Raw genomic sequence first — 18,895 nt, forward strand, 5'->3', positions numbered from 1 at the left:
CTACACGGAGTTGGTCAAGGTGACAGGTGAGTCATACAATTGCTGGGGAACCCACCTCATTTTCCAGCTGTTCAAATCATCATATGCCCGTGGGGGCCTGTGACCCCCACAGAATACAAGCATGAAGACTGTCTACACCCGAGCTACTGTGGCAGATTCTCTTAAGTGTACCTCAAGTTGTCTAGCTGAGGCAAACAACAAACATTCAAAGACAAACCAGGACGAGAACTCAACGTCTGCATAGTTTTCCTCTCTCAAATCGCCCTTATTTCCAGAGAGAGTCAAATTAAGACTAATTTGTTTGCAAAAACAAGGCCGATTTTAACAAACGTGGCCTAGTTATTTACCTAAGCTCAGCAAAAATAGCGACTGGCCACATAGATCTCTTATAAAAATTTTTTTTTAATGTTTATTTATTTTTTTGAGACAGAGAGAGAGAGATACAGAGTACGAGCAGGGGAGGGACAGAGAGAGAGGGAGACACAGAATCCGAAGCAGGCTCCAGGCTCTGAGCTGTCAGCACAGAGCCCGACGCGGGGCTTGAACCCATGAGGTGCGAGATCATGACCTGAGCTGAAGTCGGACACACAACCTACTGAGCCACCCAGGCGCCCCCAGGTAGATCTCTTAAAGTTGCCTTTGCTGAAACTTTTATAAGGAATCTCAACTGAACTTTTAATAGCCTCTCTGGCCCAGAAGCCAAGCCAAGTACTTACATCAGACAGGCCTGCAATACCTGTAAATTTGGGTGAATTCCTCTTCACCAGGTCCCCAAGATATCCTGAGGTTCCTGCACCTGCCAGGAAGTGACATGCTGTACTCACCTGGTAAGGCTGCTGGGAACTCTGTAAGCAAGGTATCAGGCCAACATTTCCAAGGGACCCTACTGGTGCCACGCTTCAGAGAGTCAACCTTAGTTCCCTAACGCTGTTCGGTCATATCTGACACCATGTATGTCCCTCCGAAATATGGCACTGCAGTCAAAGCCTTGTATTTCCAACGGTGTCCTGTTAAATAAGGTTACGGATCATCAGAGACCTGGTAAAGTAAAACACAAAAATTGGGCAGAGAAATGAGGAAACAGTTCTGCGCACGTTTTCTTACCAAGAGCAGACCAACAATCTAAGAAAATTTTGTATCCGAGAGAAGGCAGAATTTCAATCTTATTCCAGTAAACTTTAAAAGTCCATTCATTTCAACCTTAGTCCATCCTGAGCACACATAAAACTCCTTTCCAAAGATTTCCCTTCACAAAACTTCCACGACTTGCCTTCGCGTTCAGATTTTGCCCGAAGCCCTTTCTCTCCCAACAACCAGTCTCGTTTAGGATAAGATTACTTTCTTTTACCTTCAACACAAATGTGTTTCCACACCTTACATCTTTCTTACAGTTGCTTCCCGTATTTCCGTCAGTCTCAATTACACTTGGCAGAATTTTAATGCTTAGGAACCATAGTCTCCGGGGAAAACTAAGTAGTAACCAATCGTGAACTGTTACACCAGAATTCTTTAGATGGCGAATTTGTGGATACACTTAAGCACAAAGCATGTTTTCCAACAGACCCAAATATCCTTAGTTTCTCTGCAGTAAGGAGTCAAAACCAGATAAACCTTACGCTCAGTAATCAATGCTCTAGCATTTTATCCTAGTTACGAAAGACTTAGCTGTCCAATGGATTCAAGCCCAGTTTATCATCCAAACGAAACATTGAAGCTTCAGGTTACCAAAGACTTTGAAAGCTACCCTAACAATTACCCACGAAAACTTAGAGACAAAAGCCACCATTGTATCAAGTCATCCTTTTGCTAATTTCAACAGAGATCACGTGAGCTTATTTGACCTTTAGCAAACCTAGGTAGAACACGAGTTTCATATTTAATGCTGATAACTCTAACGACGTGTCCATTTCAAACTTAAATTAGATGGAATTCAAATTATGTTCAACCTGGGTCCACTTAAAAGTCAATCAATCCAGGGGCGCCTGGGTGGCTCAGTTGGTTAAGGGTCTGAGCGGCTCAGGTCACGATCTCGCGGTCCGTGAGTTCGAGCCCTGCGTCGGGCTCTGTGCTGACTGCTCAGAGCCTGGAGCCTGTTTCAGGTTCTGTGTCTCCTCTCTCTCTGACCCTCCCCCAGTCATGCTCTGTCTCAAAAATAAGTAAACGTTATAAAAAAAAAGTCAATCAATCTGTTCCCCATTGTCTTTTTTTTTTTTTTTTTTAACCTGGGAACTCCGGTGGGGAAATCCGAAGTGGGCAGTCCAAGGGGGTGCTCTTTGCTTCTGGTCCTCCAGGGTGGGAGAAGGAGCCAATGTTACCGGAGGCACGGAGTCCAAGGGTGGCATAGAACCAGTTATGCAGGCTGCACCCGAGGTGGTGCAGAAACAGGAGGAGACAGAAGAGGGGAGGTGCTGTCAGGAAGCAGAAAGAGCATTCTTGGTTTTCAATCAGCTCAGACGGATGAGCAGAAGCCGTGTTTCCCGCCCCCCCCCCCCCAAAGTGGAACCATGCTATCCAAGTTGGGCTGGAGAAGACGGGGCATTTCCCCGAAACAAAGGGAGATTCGGCAGCTGCTTAAAGTCCCCGTCCTGAGGCAGACTCACCAAAGACCGTGGTTCCAATTACAGCCATCAACCCAGGAAATGAATGAGGGAGAAGCCCCCACATGTGTTAGGAGGAGGAACAGTGAGAAAGAGTAGCGTCCCCTTTGTCAGGGATGGCCTGTATTTCCTCCAGCAACCTGGGTTTATTCGGAGGAGGGCTGTTTAGATAATAAGAGGCCCTTAGGCCCCGATTTAGAGGCATGAAGGCCTGGACCTGGGGTACCTCGGTCCATTTGCCCTGTTCCCTGCAGAAGAGATCTAACTGCTGGGTCCCTACTAAGGCCACGCAGAGTTAGAGGACATTAGTCCTTTCCCGAAGTGTTTCCAGGGGGTTAAAAGGCATCCCAAGAGAGAGTCCTTGGGGACCGAGGAGGAAGCTCCCATGCTCCTAGAAAAGTAGTGAAGGTCTGTTACCGAGAAAATCCCTCCACCCCCAACACCTGGGTGGAGTCCCACATGCAGGACACGTCAGAGGTGCCTGGTGTCAAAGTGACCTGAAGCGTCACTGGCACAAAATCGCTACGATCACCGCCTGTAGGAGGGAGGCCAGCCCTCCCCCCCCCCCCCCGCCCCCCTGCGCTTCCCCATTGCCTTCTAGACTACAGCGGGTGCCGGTGTATGGACTGAGTGTGCCTTGCTGAGAAGGCCGTGCTGAGCCTTGGCTTGAATCCTCCCCTCAAGACAGGAAGAGCCTTAGATCATAGAAAACTTCCCTCTTTCTGTAACCTCTGAACCCCGTGCCTGTGTTGAATGTTGCACTTCTCATGTTCCATAGCCGTCGTCTTAGATGTCTGCCTCTATGGTCGCCCTGAAGGTTTGTCAAATGCAGGCTCTTAATTAGCTCTGCATTCTCAATGCTTAGCGCACCCAGGTCTGCTCCCCCCCCCCCCCAGACCTCCCACCACATATCAGCAATGGGTAAGATCGGTAATGATTCATCGCGGGTGCTCTAACCAGACTACACCTGTTGGGAAAGAGTTAGGGGTTGTATTATGTCCTGCCTGAAAAACCATGTCAAGGTCCTCATCCCCTGTACCTGTGGCCTTATTTGGAAATAGGGTCTTTGCAGAGGAGACACAGAGAAACTCAAAGAGCAGGCTGTGTGACCACGGAAGAAGACACCGGAGTTGCATGGCCGCAGCCCAGGAATTGCTGGTAGCTGCCAGAAACTGGGGCGAGGCAAGAAGTGCTCTCTCCTAGAGCCTCCAGAAACTGCGAGAGGATAAATTTCTGTTGTTCGAAGCCACCCAGTTTGTGGTTCTTGGTTCCAGCAGCCCCGGGAAAGGAAGAAAGCCTCATTAAAATGGAGTGAGGTGGCCCTGAAGGGGGAGCACTCACCCAGGTATCTCTGGCTGCAGCCAGGATCACCGGCAGAGAAGAATCATTTGAACGAGAGAGGACATTTTGCACATAGGAATTCCATCTCCTACTTTTAAGAGAAAGAAGGAAGATCCCCAGCCCACCCCAGCAACCACACGGAAGCATGGCTTGCAGCCCGGGAGAAACTGTCCAACCTCAAACCTCGTGTTCTTCTCCCCTGAACTTTTGTTTAAAACTCCCTCCCGGTTTCCTCCTAAAAACCTAACATACGCTGAATTTTCCTTCGTGTCTCCAGACTTGGCCCTGGCTCCCCGTAGCTTGCACGGCCGGGCCTGCAACTTCTCTGCTCTTCCCGAACAAACTCGTTTTGCTAGTAAAATGGGGGGCTATTCGTTTTTTAAGATTGACCGGAGAGACAGCATGAAAATCAAGCACAGGGTCCAAGACTAAAAGGGAAGGCGTGAACGGCTGTGTCCACGAGGTTCCATGCCTCCTTTTAGGTCTCACTGAATTCCACAGGAACGGGTACGTGCTCGTGTCTCCGACAAATCACCCGCTTTGGGTCAGGGTTCCCTTCTTCTGGATTCCCACAGAGACTCTTCAGCGAAGGGCAAAAGTCCCAACAAGAGGGACGAAAGCCCACAGAGGACGAGGGCTATCTGGGGCTTCTGGTAACGGCACAGACTCTGCAGGCTCTGCTGGAGATGTGGGTCCCCCTCGGCGGGCCCGGGTCCTCCCGGGGGGACACGCGGGCGACACTGGAGGACCGGCCGTCCCCAGCAGGCCCAGGACAGGAGCCCTGCAAGAGGCGCGTGGCCGCGCGCTAGCCCCTGCGCGCTCCCGGCGCCCCGCCCCGTGACGTCACAGGCCGCGCCGCCGGGTGCGTCATCGCGGCGCGCCGCCGCCGGGAGCTCGGCGCAGTTGGACTATGGCCGAGGTGGGCCGGGTGGCGGTGCGCGACCCTGGGGAGCTGCTCCCGGGGGGCTTCTGGGAGGCGGTGGCCGTGTGGCTGGAGAAGCCGCAGGTGGCCAACAAGCGGCTGTGTGGCGTCCGCCTGGAGGCCCGGCGGAGGGCCGCCCTGCCCCGGGTGTCGCCCCGCGGCCGCAGGCCCAACGCGGGCCCCGAGCAGGAGGAGCCGGGAGCGGCCGGACGGGGTCCGCGCCCCCCCGAGGGGGGCCCGGGTCGCGGGCCCGAGGAGTCCCGGCACCGGCGCCAGCAAGGGGAGGGCCCCGGGGAAGCAGCCGCGGCGCCCCTGCTCGTAGAGGGCCCCGGGCAGCCCGACAAGGCAGGAGCCGGGGAGGGCGATTTCTCCGCCTGGGATCTGGATTCTCTGTGGGACGATTTTTCCCGAAGCCTCGCCGGCGGCAGCCACGAGTTGCTGGCCTTCCTCACCGGGGCCCGTGCGGGATCGCAGCCAGAGGCGCCGAGCGAGCTCGACGTGGTTCTCAGAACCGTCATCCCGAAAACAAGCCCGCTTTGCCCGCTTGCTGCTCCGAGGAGAGAAGTTGTCGTGCAAGGTGGGAGTGTTTCCGGTAGCGAGAGGTGCCCGAGGTCAAGGCGGACGCCAGTTAAAGCGGCAAGGAGAGCTACAGATTTTAATTACACATGTATTATTGCAGTAGGGAGAGGTGTCGGGCCTGAACTGAGCTCCACCTGCATTTGTGCAGAGTTGACCGGCGTTTGAAAGGGAGAGGGAGGGAGTAGGGAGTGGTGGGGGGCTCCGCAGAGTGAGAGAAGTGACAATTAAGGAAAGACAGAGGATTGGGGTGAGTCCGTGCCCCTGATGTGGACTTCAGCGTTACCAGATCGGCTTCGCTGCAGGGGAGAGGCAGGGCTCCTCTACAAGGAGCGCCGGGTTTTTTGTTTTTTTAAGTTTACTTTTGAGAGAGAGAGCACAACAGGGGGAGGGGGAGGGGGAGAGAGAGAGGGAGGCACAGAATCCGAAGCAGGCTCCAGGCTCCGAGCTGTCAGCACAGAGCCCGACGCGGGGCTCGAACTCACGGATTGTGAGATCATGACCTGAGCTGAAGTCGGACGCTCAACCGACTGAGCCCCCCCCAGGCGCCCCAGGACTGCCGGCTTTAGGACTGCTTTCTCCCTTGTGCGCCCGGCACCGTGCAGGCTCGGGATGCAGCAGTGGATGGGACATATGAGCATGTCTGACCTCCTGGGCGTTATGGTAAATAGAGCGAGGAAAAGCCATGGGAGAGCAGAAGCCTGCTGATTTATTACTGTTTTTATTGACGCTTCTGCTAAAATGCTGACAAACTGTTTCATTGATTATCCCTGTGTCCCGCTCCCCCAGATGTCCTCAACGGAACTGTAACATTTTTACCTTTGGAGGAAGATGACAAAGGGAACGTAAAGGTTGACACAAACAACGTGTATCAAATCCGGCTCAGTGGGAGCAAAGAAGAATGGTAAGAACTGAGCAGTGGCTTCCTCCTCTGGCACTTTGTTTCCAGGCGGGTGTTTGAGCAGCTGCAAGATTCAGGCCCCGCAAGAACTGAAGGGGCAGCTGCGGTGTGAGAACCTTCCTGGGAGACTTTGTTCCTCGTTGGCCCCTGTGTGGGGGTGGGGCGGTCACCGCCTGGCCTGAGTCTGTGTTCTTCGCGTTCCGTGAAGCCTTGAGAACTAGTAGCAACCGGTTTTAGCGTCCAAGTCAAAGAATTGCAAATCCTTTCGTTTTATTTCTTGCAACTTGGTAACTTGAGTGAGTGTAAGCTTCCTTTTTTCCTTCCTGCTGAGGCTCCCCCATGGTTTGGATGGAGTGGGTACCCAGTGGTGCTTCTCACACAAGTGGTACTTGAGCAGGACCCCCTAGTTCCGTGTGGCATTTGGGCCTGTCCAGCAAGCGTGAAATCTGGTTGACTTCTGTTTGGTGTTTTTTAAATGACCGAGTCAGAGGGAGGGTAAATTCACTTACCGCTCTGCCGCTGATGTTTTCCTGAGAGCCACATCTGGAGGGTACAGATACTTTCCAGAACAGCCTTGAGGATTGTGTCTGTTTCATCAGACGGGGCTTTGCACATGGCTTTGTAGAAAGGAGAGGAGTACAGTGGGAAGCCTGGTTTTGCAGTCAGAAAGGTCAGAAAGGGCTGGGTTTCCCCATTAGCAGTGTGGCCTTGGGTATGTCGCCTCTGTGGCTCCCAGTTTTCCCGTCTGTGAAATGGATTTAATAATTCTTGAACCTCTGAGGAGGGGCCTAGGCTTCCTGGGGACCTGTTGCAGGCAGAGAAGCTTGCTGGGAATTCTTAGGACCTGGGTGAAGCCTCTTTGTTTTTGTTTTTTGTTCTTATATTAAATATAATTTATTAAATTGGTTTCCATACAACACCCAGTGCTCATCCCAACAGGTGGCCTCCTCAGTGCCCATCACCCACTTTCCCCTCTCCCCCACCCCCCATCATCCCTCAGTTTGTTCTCAGTATTTAGGAGTCTCTTACGGTTTGCCTCCCTCCCTCTCTAACTTTTTGTTCCCCCCTTCCCCTCCTCCATGGTCTTCTCTTAAGTTTTTCAAGATCCACATATGAGTGAAAACATATGGTATCTTTCTCTGCCTGACTTATTTCACTCAGCATAATACTCTCCAGTTCCATCCACGTTGCTGCAAATGGCACGATTTCATTCTTTCTCATTGCCAAGTAGTATTCCATTGTATACATAAACCACATCTTCTTTATCCATTTGTCAGCTGATGGACATTTAGGCTCTTTCCATAATTTGGCTATTGTTGAAAGTGCTGCTATAAACATTGGGGTACAGGTTCCCCTGTGCATCAGCACTCCTGTATCCCTTGGGTAAATTCCTAGCAGTGCTATTTGTGGGTCATAGGGTAGGTCTATTTTTAATTTTTCATTTTCATTTGTTTCCATATATTTTTTAACTTCTTCTCTAATTGCCTGGTTGACCCATTCATTCTTTTGTAGGGTGTTCTTTAACCTCCATGCTTTTGGAGTTTCCCAGACTTTTTCCTGTGGTTGATTTCAAGCTTCATAGCATTGTGGTCCGAAAGTATGCATGGTATGATCTCAATTCTTGTATACTTATGAAGGGCTGTTTTGTGACTCAGTATGTGGTCTATCTTGGAGAAGGTTCCATGTGCACTCGAGAAGAAAGTATATTCTGTTGTTTTGGGATGCAGAGTTCTAAATACATCTGATCCAATATATCATTCAGGGCCCTTGTTTCTTTATCGACCGTGTGTTTAGATGATCTATCCATTGTTGTAAGTGGGGTATTAAAGTCCCCTACAATTGGGGCGCCTGGGTGGCTCAGTCGGTTAAGCGGCCGACTTCGGCTCAGGTCATGATCTCGCGGTCCGTGAGTCTGAGCTCCGTGTCGGGCTCTGTGCTGACAGCTCAGAGCCTGGAGCCTGTTTCAGATTCTGTGTCTCCCTCTCTCTGACCCTCCCCCATTCATGCTCTGTCTCTCTCTGTCTCAAAAATAAAAAATAAACGTTAAAAAAAAAAAATTAAAGTCTCCTGCAATTACCACATTCTTATCAATAAGGTTGCTTATGTTTGTGATTAATTGTTTTATGTATTTGGGGGCTCCCATATCTGGCGCATAGACATTTATAATTGTTAGCTCTTCCTGATGGATAGACCCTGTAATAATTATATAATGCCCTTCTTTATCTCTTGTTACAGTCTTTAATTTTTTTTTTTTTTAATGTCTATTTATTTTTGAGACAGAGAGAGACACAGCATGAGCAGGGAAGGGGCAGAGAGAGAGAGGGAGACACAGAATGTGAAGCAGGCTCCAGGCTCTGAGCTGTCAGCACTAGAGCCCGACGCGGGGCTCGAACTCACGAACGGTGAGACCATGACCTGAGCCGAAGTCAGACGCTTAACCTACTGAGCCACCCAGGCGCCCCTCTTGTTACAGTCTTTAAAGTCTAGTTTGTCTGATATAAGTATGGCTTCTCCACCTTTCTTTTCACTTCCAGTAGCATGATAGATAGTTCTCCACCCCCTCACTTTCAATCTGAAGGTGTCCTCAGGTCTAAAATGAGTCTCTTGTAGACGGCAAATAGATGGGTCTTTTTTAAAAAATCCATTTTGATACCCTATGTCTTTTGATTGGAGCATTTAGTGCATTTACATTGTGTTATTATAGAAAGATACGGGTTTAGAGTCATTGTGATGTCTGTAGGTTTCCTGCTTGTAGTGATGTCTCTGGTCCTTTGTGGTCCTTGCAACATTTCACTCACAGAATCCCCCTTAGGATCTCTTGTAGGGCTGGTTTAGTGGCGATGAATTCCTTCAGTTTTTGTTTGTTTGGGAAGACCTTTCTCTCTCCTTCTATTCTGAATGACAGACTTGCTGGATAAAGGATTCTCGGCTGCATATTTTTTCTGTTCACCACATTGAAGATTTCCTGCCATTCCTTTCTGGCCTGCCAAGTTTCAGTAGACAGGTCTGCCACTAGTCTTATCGGTCTCCCTTTATAAGTTAGAGCGCGTTTATCCCTAGCTGCTTTCAGAATTTTCTCTTTATCCTTGTATTTTGCCAGTTTCACTATGATATGTTGTGTAGAAGATCAATTCAAGTTACCTCTGAAGGGAGTTCTCTGTGCCTCTTGGATTTCAATGCCTTTTTCCTTCCCCAGATCAGGGAAGTTCTCAGCTATGATTTGTTCAAGTGCACCTTCAGCCCCTTTTTCTCTCTCTTCTTCTTCTGGAATTCCTATGATAATGGATGTTGTTCCATTTGATTGAATCACTTAGTTCTCTAATTCTCCCCCTCGTAATCCTGGATTTTTTAATCTTTTTCTCGGCTTCCTCTTTTTCCATAGTTTTATCTTCTAATTCCCCTATTCTACCCTCTGTCTCTTCAGTCCACGCTGTGGCTGCCTCCGTTCTATTTTGCACCTCATTTATGGCATTTTTTAATCCATCGGGAGTATTTTTTAGGCCCTCGATCTCTGTAGCAATAGATTCCCTGCTGTCCTCTATGCTTTTTTCAAGCCTAGCAATTAATTTTATGATTATTATTCTAAATTCTTGTTCAGTTATATTGCTTAAGTCTGTTTTGATCAATTCGTTAGCTATCACTTCTTCCTGGAGTTTCCCTTGAGGAGAATTCTTCCGTTTCATCGTTTCGGCTACTTTTCTGTCCCTTTTGCCTTTTAAAAGCTTGTTGTGTGCTCTGCCCGTGCCGGCACTGCTGTATGAAAGGAGGGTCCCACGCCTTCCGGGGCCTGGCCCTTCAGGAGGTGTCTCTTCGGGAGATTGTTACTTGCTCTCTGTTGTTGTGACCTTGGTTATTTTATTTCCTACTCGTAGTGATGGTTTGGACCCTCCACCAGGTGTGCTTTGATTTGTTCCTTGGAGTAGCCCTGGAAAGGAGAACAGACAGACAGGAGACAAAAACACGCACACACACACACAACAAACAAGTAAACAAAAACAAAAAACAAACTGAAAACGATCCAAAAGCAGAAAACCAGAAGCACCGACCACAAGTAAAGAACAGGGTGGAGGTGCTGACAGAAGAGAACAGACAGAGAGAAGTGACAGGAGTTGGGGGGGGGGGGGGGGGATAAACATTGACCAGGCAGAGAGACTAAAAGGCTTAGTCCAGAGAGAGAGAGAGAGAGGAAAATAAGGAAGGAGGCGGGGAAAAAGAAAGGAAGATACGGTTACCCAGACAGAGAAACTATACGGCTTGATTATTCCAGAGAGAGAAAGGAGCGTAAAGAAGGAGGTGTGGAACGTGTCAAGAGAATGCGTTAAGTTTGTCTGTTTAGACAGACCAATAACCAGAGTAACCAGCCTGGGGGAGGGAAGAAACGAGGAGGAGAAATGGGGGGGTGGGCAAGAATATAGCTCCAAATCCAGAAGTGACCTAGAGTGAATCCAGGCAACGCTGCATCGCTGGGCTGGGGGAACCGTCCGCAGGGTCTGTCCAGCTCCGGGAGATACGCGGTCACCCAGTGCGGAGGGGCGTGGTTTGGTGTAGGCTGGTCCCGCCTTCACCGTGGGCCCCAGGACTGATCCCTGAGGCCCCGCCGTGGTGGTGGTTGGGGGGTGGGGGGGGGACGGCGATCCCCCAGTCTCTTCTCCGCGGACCCGGTAGACCCCGTTTGAGTCGTCCTCACTGTGCCACGGGCGCAGATGGGGCGGTCCTTCTCGCTCCGCCAACTCCCCTGACCCTGCGCTTGGCTAGGATTCAGAGTCCCGCTCCGTGTGCTCTGGTGCCGGGGAAGCGCCTCTCCATGCGGCCTGATGCGTGGTCCCGGCTGGCCGTGTCTGTGCCCCCGCGCCTCAGGGAGGACCGCCTTCTACTGCGGACCTCGCTACCAGCCTCCCCACCGAACCCCGGGGGCGGCGGACGCGGGCGGGCCTTGTCTTTTCCCACAGCGCTCCAGGGAGGAGGCCGCTTTCTCCTACTGCGGACCGCGCCCCTGACCGACCCCGAACCCGGCCGGCTCCCCTCCTCCCCAGGTGCGTGAACAGGGAGCCGGCCCCAGTCCGATGAAAGCCCCGCGGTTAGAGATGGGACCCCTCTGAGTCCCGGCCCGAGGTTTCTCTCTTGTCCAGATACAGCCCTACGCTTCCCCCGCCGTTCTGTCTCTTCCCTTTGTCCCTCGGAAGAAGGGGATCCCTCCCCTCCGTGCCTACACGGCCCGTTTTATCTCCCCAGTTCACAGTCACCCACTTACGGTTTCTCAAGTTTCCCCATTTTCTTCCCGGTAGTTTCAGTCTCTTTTCCTGCCAGACTCTTGGGGTTCAAAGTCCTTTGGCTTCAGCACTTCTTTGTTTGAGAGACACAGGAAGTGTGGATCCCCTTACTTCTCCGCCACGTCGGCCCCCCTCCTCAAGGACCACGGGTGAAGCCTCTTTGAATTTTCTAGAGACTGCCCGAGGGACCTGGCCCCAGGCCCTTGCCTCAGCGAGCGCAGGCGCCTTGGGGAAAGCCACGTCTCCCGTGGCGGTCGCCTGGGGTGCTGATGGCAGAGCTGTTAGGTGAGCACTGAAGGCTCCTGCTCGGGTCTGTTGTGAGGGCGCCCAGCGGGGCCCGGCCCTGGCAGTGCCCCGTGCAGGTGATGCGTCGTGGTCACGTTCTGGGCTGACGTCCTGAGGACTCGGACTCGGCTGCCCGCTCCCCATCTTTCCGGGTTGGCGTTTCCTGTCCTTGCCCCACCGGGCAGCCGTCCCTCACATCCCCTTGGGCACTGGGACCAGATACCGAGCGTCAGTTAAGTGGCAGTTGGTGGGGCCGCCGCACGTGCTCCCCACCGGCACCTTCCGTCGCGGCAGTGTTGGCGCGTGCCCGCCGCGTGCTCAGCACTGGGTAGAGCGGTGAGCGGGTCTCGCGGGGCGACACATCTACACGCTCTGCCACCAGGTAGTGCTGAGTGCCGCGAAGTACCATAAAACAGGTGAAGTGGGTCTCTGCCTTCCCTAACGAGGGGACATGGGAACGGTGTCGTATCCGGTCCACGCAGGGTGCGTGGGGAATGCCTCCGAGGAGGGGACGTCGCACGTGAGGCCTGAGCGGATGAGGGAGTGGCCGTGGGGACTCTGGGGACACCCAGGGAAAGGGCACGAGGCCCAGGGAAGAGCAGGGAAGGGCCTGGCAAGGTGTGCGGGCCCCAGCGGGAGAGCTTCCAAGGTGAAGGGAGTGGAAAAGGGGTGCAGCCCGAGTCCTGCCCAGGCTCTCGCCGCATCGTGACCTCGCGGGGGTGCATCTGTCGTGGAGAATCGGGGCCTGCTACTTAGGAATGACTTGTGTCCCTCCGACGCACACGCTGGCGAAAAGCCCGCAGGTCCCTGCTCCCTCTGGGGCAGCTGGCCACTTGCCCTTGTCCCCTTGCGCCCTCCCCAGCCCTGCCCCTCTCATCCGGCTGCCTGTGCTTCTGCTTACCCTCAGGGGCCCCTTCTCTCTGCCTGACCAGCTCCGTGCTGCCCTCCCCTTTGTTGTGCCGCCAGCGTTGGGCCCTCAGAGGGGTATTGTGAGCTTCTGCTCGTGTGTTCCCGCATACGGTGAGGGCCTGCTGTGCGGCCTGTGTGCCGTGGGTCCCCGCACCCGGAGCTGCGGGCTGGCCTGGGCCCCGAGACACGCGGAGACGGTGAACCTGTGAGCTGCCCGGGGCTGTGCCTGTGCTTAGCTTTGCGACTGAGCACTCAGCTCTTCGGCCAGTGAGTTTTAGCGACCGGTGTGCTCGCATTTGAGTTGCCCTTGTGAAAATGTGGAAGATGAGAATGGGAGGAGAATCCTTGGATGTTGGGAAGCTGGCTAGTCAGTGTGTGAGGCAGACGGTAAGAGGGGCTTTGTTATTGGTCGTCGATCCTTGTGATGGGATTCATGGGATGGGCAAAGGCATCTTTAACCTTCGTGGCAGGAGAAGTCTTCCTGCTTTTAAAACGTGCGTTTTTCTCCATTGGGTGAAAGTTCTGCAACTCATTCCAGATTTTTGGGTTTCAGGTCCAATAGTTGTGTTAACATGCCCTCTATTCTTGGGGTAAACGGTTAACGTACAAATAGGACTTGAAACCAGCCCTGCTTATTCGTGTTTCTCTTATTTTTAAAGGTTCATATCTATTTTAATTTTCTGTCCAGAAAGATGGCATTCAGACGGAACTGTTTACCCCAAACCCGCCTGGCTGGGGGAAGAGCTGCTGGCCAGGCTGGCCAGGTGGTCTGTGGGGAGCAAGAAAAGTGGGTTTAAAAGCACCCTGTCCCTCATTTCCATCATCGAATACAGCAAGACTTACCAGGCGCTTAAGGAGAAGCATAAAGACATGGTCAAGGTAACTCTGGGGAAAACGTTTGTGACTCCCTTGTTCCGATGGGTGGCAGTGACCAGACAACAGGTCAGGCGGGTCAAGTCGTTTCTCCCGTAGACCTTCCAGTTTATCCCGACGCAGACATCACGGCGGAACATCCCCACTTTCGGGCCCCCACTGCGGGCGGGCTGTACTTCGACATTTGCATGGATGCGAACCGCAAAAATACTGACAGATGTGTTACGGAGAGGGATCTTTTCTTTTGCGCTTTGCGAATTTTTTTCCAAGCGAATAAGAGGGAATATTTAATTGAAACTACTTCAAGATTAGTTACTAAATTGCCACATTTCCTTAGGACGTACTTAAGGATGTTTAAGGAGAATACATAAAAACTTAAAGCACGGAAGCGTATATTTTCCGAAAGGAGATACATTTCAGATCACGTCTATCACTGCATATTGAAGACATAAAAAGAAGGTAGCAGCAGACGTCCGTGTTCACACCCAGAGGAAGAAATAAAGCGTCACTAATGGGGCTGAACTTCTCTTGTGCCCTTGCCAGGGTCCGGCCCTGTTCCTGGAAGGAACCACGACCTGTCCTTTCCACGTGTGGTTTTTTCTCAGTTACCTGTGGTCGTGTAAAACAGGGTGCCCCAAAGGTCACAGGCTGGAGGCAGTGACCCTTCATTAGGGCACCTGGCCGACCTAAGCTGGGGACCCTCCTCTTCCAGATGCTGGTCTGTGAGGCCTTCATTATCTTACTAACTGTTCAGTTCTTTCAAGAAAGGACCTTCTGTTATTCCAGCCTTTGAAATTGTCCTGAGTCACACAGACTGCCCTGCCTAATCCCCCATGCCTAGAAACAGAATCCAGAACAGGACAGAATGTGTAACCTTGTCGTTGGTGTTTCCTCTTCTGCCAGATGTCCTCTGCACGTTGCTAGTTTCGACGATGGGGTGTCATGCTCGTGCAGCTGGTGTTGCACAGCTTTTGAGAGCACCTGACCGTTGTCGTGTGTGGCGGCTGAGGTTTTCCCCTCAGGCTTTGTCCCTGCTTTACAGATAGGGAGATGGGGACCAGCTGACAGCCAGTCACCAACAGACTAGAGGGCTAGAGCTCTGACCTCCTGACCCTTTCGCTCTCCTCGCCCGGCGCCTTGCTCATTTTCCTCATCTACATAAACGTCAGGGAAGGCATGGCCGAGAGCTTTCCCCTGATGTCCTGTGGTCTCATCTGAATGTCTTACGTGTGTTGTCCTTGTTGGAAAATCCTGCCTTGGACGGCATTGCCCTTGACGGGTCCTGTGATGCATCCAGGGTACAAGTTTTATGTGTCTTGATGTGGATCTCTTACTGCAGCAGAGTGATCCTAAGTGTCTGCTTTGCAATGAGCTTATTTTTTTAAGTTTTACAGCCTGATGAGTTTGACTTGTGCCTTATGGGGATACTTAAGTATAGCAAGATGGCTAGGTGCTGGGAGAACAATTTACGTATGCTCTTGCCGATTTCTCAGGTGTGGCCTGAAGTTACTGATCCTGAAAAGTTTGTGTATGAAGATGTGGCTATTGCTGCCTACCTGCTGGTAAGGACCGCTGTCGTCATCTAAGCTCCTGTGGGGCGGGGCAAGGTCGCCACTGGCAGAAGCTGTCAGCGGGGAACAGCACGTACCGAAGGGAACCGCACGTGTCGAATTCCCTACCTTGGGGCGTGTCTGGTTCTGCTTGCCAGGTTGGTAACAGGTGCAGCGGTCGGATTTTGCGTGAGTGTGGAACGAGTCTGAGTCGTGGGAAGCCGAGCTGTGGGGACTCCAGCTTAGCAGGTGCCTGCTTGATTCACCGTCGCCGTGGACACGCTGGGTGGCCCTCGCTGCTGGCGGGGCCCATGTGATAGGCACTTGCCTTCCAGTCCTGAATCTTCCCTTAGCCAACTCACCGGCTCCAAAATGTGCCCTCTGACTTGATGGTCTTGATTTTAGACTAGATAATTTCCAGTTTCCTTTCCTCTGTGATTCTCATCGCCCGTTTAGAAATGGCATATCTTGCTTTGATCATCAAAGTAGATAGTCTTGAAGAACATAGAGAAAGCATGAGGACACCAACAAACAATAATCTGTAAAGCTCTTGCCCAGAGATGACCACTTTCCTGTGGACTCTTGATGGAAGAAGAAAGCTTCGATGCCCCCACAGCATCAGGCAAGAGCAGGGGCCGACACCCCTTCCGCTCCCTCCGCTCACCTGTCCGACACGTGCACAGAAGCCCAGGGCCACAGACGAGGCCTCTCTACCTGTTTTGGAAGTGTGATTTGTAATCCCACGTGGGGTTTGTGTCTGAATGACTCTTGGAAGAAGTGAATCAGGAACTGATTCTCTTTTTTTTTTTTTTTTTTTTTAATTAGATTCTGTGGGAAGAAGAGAGAGCTGAGCTGGGCCTGACAGCCAAGCAGTCCTTTGTTGACCTAGGCTGCGGAAATGGTCTCCTGGTTCACATCCTGAGCGCTGAGGGGGTAAAGTGCACTTCCCTGGCCGTTTTGGCTCCTTTTCTAAAGTGTCTTCCGGTCCAGCACAAGGGCCCTTGAGCTCTTTCTCTGCCGGTACGAGCCGCATCCAGAGTCCGCCTGGCTGTCAGACTCGTGACTGAGGAGAGCCGGCGGCCCTCGCGCCACGTAGAACGGGGCTCGCGGGCGCGCCTGTAGAACGACAGAGCCCGCAGCACGGTGGTTTCTGCTGTCAGGTGCCTCTTCGGGACACTGGAAGGGAGTGGAAGGGAGTCAAGGCAGTGGAAGGGAGTGGAAGGCAAGGTGGACTCTGCCCTCCAGAAGCTTGAGTCCAGCTCGGAGGACAGTTTTTACGCTGTGATGGAACACTGCCATACCGAGTCTTGCACCATTTTCTGGGCCCGTGAAGTAAAGGCAGGAAGTGCTTAGAGCAGCCCCCGCCTCCGGGAGCGGTTCCGCGTAAGTGCGAGCCACGACCCGCCCAGGCTGGTGCTTCCAGCTGGCGTCAGCCTTCCTGCGGAGTCGCCGAGCGGAGTCGCCTTAGCTTGGCAGCTTCACACTTCGTCACGGGGACCACGGCTGATTTGTTTTTTTTTTTTAATGTTTATTTTTGAGAGAGAGACAGAAAGTGTGAGTGGGGCAGGGGCAGAGAGAGGGTGACGCAGAATCCGAAGCAGGCTCCAGGCTCTGAGCCGTCCGCACAGAGCCCGACGCGGGGCTCGAACCTAAACTGTGAGATCGTGACCTGAGCCCAAGTCAGACGCTCAACCGACTGAGCCCCCCAGGCGCCCCGCCCCGTGAGCTGATTGAGCTGATTTCTTCTGAGGGTAGCATTGTTTCCTGTCTCAGACACGTTCTGTCCACAACTGTAGGAACTTAAAACGGGGCTGTTACAACGTACTTTTAATTGCCCTATAAAAAAAACAAGGTCGTGGCACCTGGGTGGCTATGTCGGTTAAGCGTCCGACTCTTAATTTGACTCTTAATATTGTCTCGGGTCGTGATCTCACGGTTCGTGGGTTCGAACCCCATGTTGGGCTCTGTGCTGACATCTCGGAGCCTGCTTGGGATTCTCCCTCCCCTCCCCTCCCTCTTTCTCTCCCTCTGTCTCTGCCTCTCCCCCTCTTGTACGTGCTCGCTCTCTCAAAATAAACAAAAATTAATAACAAAAATAGAAAACTGAGTTCGTAATTCTAACAGCTGTGCCCAAGTTGTCTGTGGGATGTCGGCACATCAGGTGGTGACTGCAGGCTGGTGGGTGAGGAGGACGGGGTTCCTTGTGCATCCCCTTCTCCGCCTGACTTGGAAATAAGCACGGTGGCCCTGGAGAGCTGGCGGGCGCGGGCACGGCGTGCCTGGTAAGGAGCAGCTGAGGAGGACGAGCCTTGCCTGCCGGCAAGCTGGAGGGGCAGACGTGCTGGGGTCTGCACTTGACTCTGGGGCCCTGGCCCTGGACATGTGCCCGCTCCTTGACTGCATTTCCGCTTCGTGAAGACTCCCGGTGACCCTTAGCGGGGCACGGGTTCTTAACCTGTGCCTTGGAGGGGCACGGGTGTCTGTTGAATTGCCGAGAAACCGCGGGCGCCTTAACCATGGAGGTTAAGGGTCTCTTGTGCTTCACGCCGGTGGCAGGACCTGCAGAGTTTGGTCTGTTCTCGCCAATTGGTAATAATGCGCTGCCGTTAACCTTGGATTTCTGAACTTATTTCAGCACCCAGGCAGAGGGATCGATGTCCGAAGAAGAAAGATCTGGGACGTGTATGGACCGCAGACTTGCTTAGAGGTACTGGCTTTGTTCACTTGTGAGCCCAGCAGGTTGTCCCCCAGTGACCCTTGTTTTGCCGAGTGTCCAGGGGCCTGGTGCGTGTTACCCAGTCCTCACACGGGGCCGGGTGTCCATCCCCTGTTGTCCCCGCCGCCCGCAGGGCAGGACACACGCATATCTGTTTGTCCCACCTCCTGTTCTCGACCGTGTTTTTGGATGACAAGTTACATTATGTAAATCTTTGTGCAGAAATCTTAGGTAATAAACCTTAATCCACGTAAGATAAGTCTGTCATAGGCTGAACTTTAAAACCTTTTTTTTTTTTTTAAACACTTATTTATTTTTGAGACAGAGACAGAGCATGAACAGGGGAAGGTCAGAGAGGGAGGGAGACACAGAATCTGAAACAGGCTCCAGGCTCTGAGCTGTCGGCACAGAGCCCGATGCGGGGGTCGAACTCACAGACCATGAGATCATGGCCTGAGCCGAAGTCGGATACCCAACCGACTGAGCCACCCAGACGCCCCTAAAACGTTTTTAATGATACTGTCATGATGGTTTTCAGAAAGGTTTTCTTTCAAACACTTTCATTTCAGGAAGAATTTCACATGCCGTAAGATACGCATTCAGGAAGACAGAAAAAGCTAGAGATTTGCATATTTACCAAATATTTGGGTGCCGTCTTCCTGCCAGGCACTCTCAGGTGTTGATGCACATGCTGCCTTCACGGGGGTGGGAGGCGCCCCCATGTACAGCGGGTACGGGGCGCCAGCTGTGACGTGTGGAGCAGGGTTGAAGACCTGAGCAGGGCGGGGAGGGCGAGGGCGCCACTGCGGGGCAGGCCCTGCTGTGTGCGTGGTGGCCCCAGGAGGGCCGCCCTGCAGGAGGGCTGGTGGTGAGAAGTCCGGGGAGAGAAGGTCAAGTGCAGCCGGCTGGGGGGCCGCGGACAGGGGCGGCACATCTGCTCTGAGCCCATGCCTGT

The 18,895-nt window shown here is 52.5% G+C and overlaps 1 protein-coding gene across 1 annotated transcript in view; it reads left to right on the forward strand.

The window, feature by feature from the left end:
• Positions 1–4,848: 4,848 nt before the first annotated feature.
• TRMT44 (tRNA methyltransferase 44 homolog) overlaps positions 4,849–18,895 on the forward strand; it is a 30,120-nt gene continuing 16,073 nt past the window's right edge. The window contains exons 1-6 of the mRNA XM_042937023.1: positions 4,849–5,437; positions 6,226–6,340; positions 13,461–13,680; positions 15,168–15,236; positions 16,050–16,157; positions 17,860–17,931. Of these exons, the coding sequence (XP_042792957.1) occupies positions 4,849–5,437; positions 6,226–6,340; positions 13,461–13,680; positions 15,168–15,236; positions 16,050–16,157; positions 17,860–17,931 (1,173 nt within the window). The remainder of the gene's footprint in view (positions 5,438–6,225; positions 6,341–13,460; positions 13,681–15,167; positions 15,237–16,049; positions 16,158–17,859; positions 17,932–18,895) is intronic.

The sequence above is a fragment of the Panthera leo genome, chromosome B1 (assembly GCF_018350215.1).
Source record: "Panthera leo isolate Ple1 chromosome B1, P.leo_Ple1_pat1.1, whole genome shotgun sequence".
Taxonomy (NCBI): domain Eukaryota; kingdom Metazoa; phylum Chordata; class Mammalia; order Carnivora; family Felidae; genus Panthera; species Panthera leo.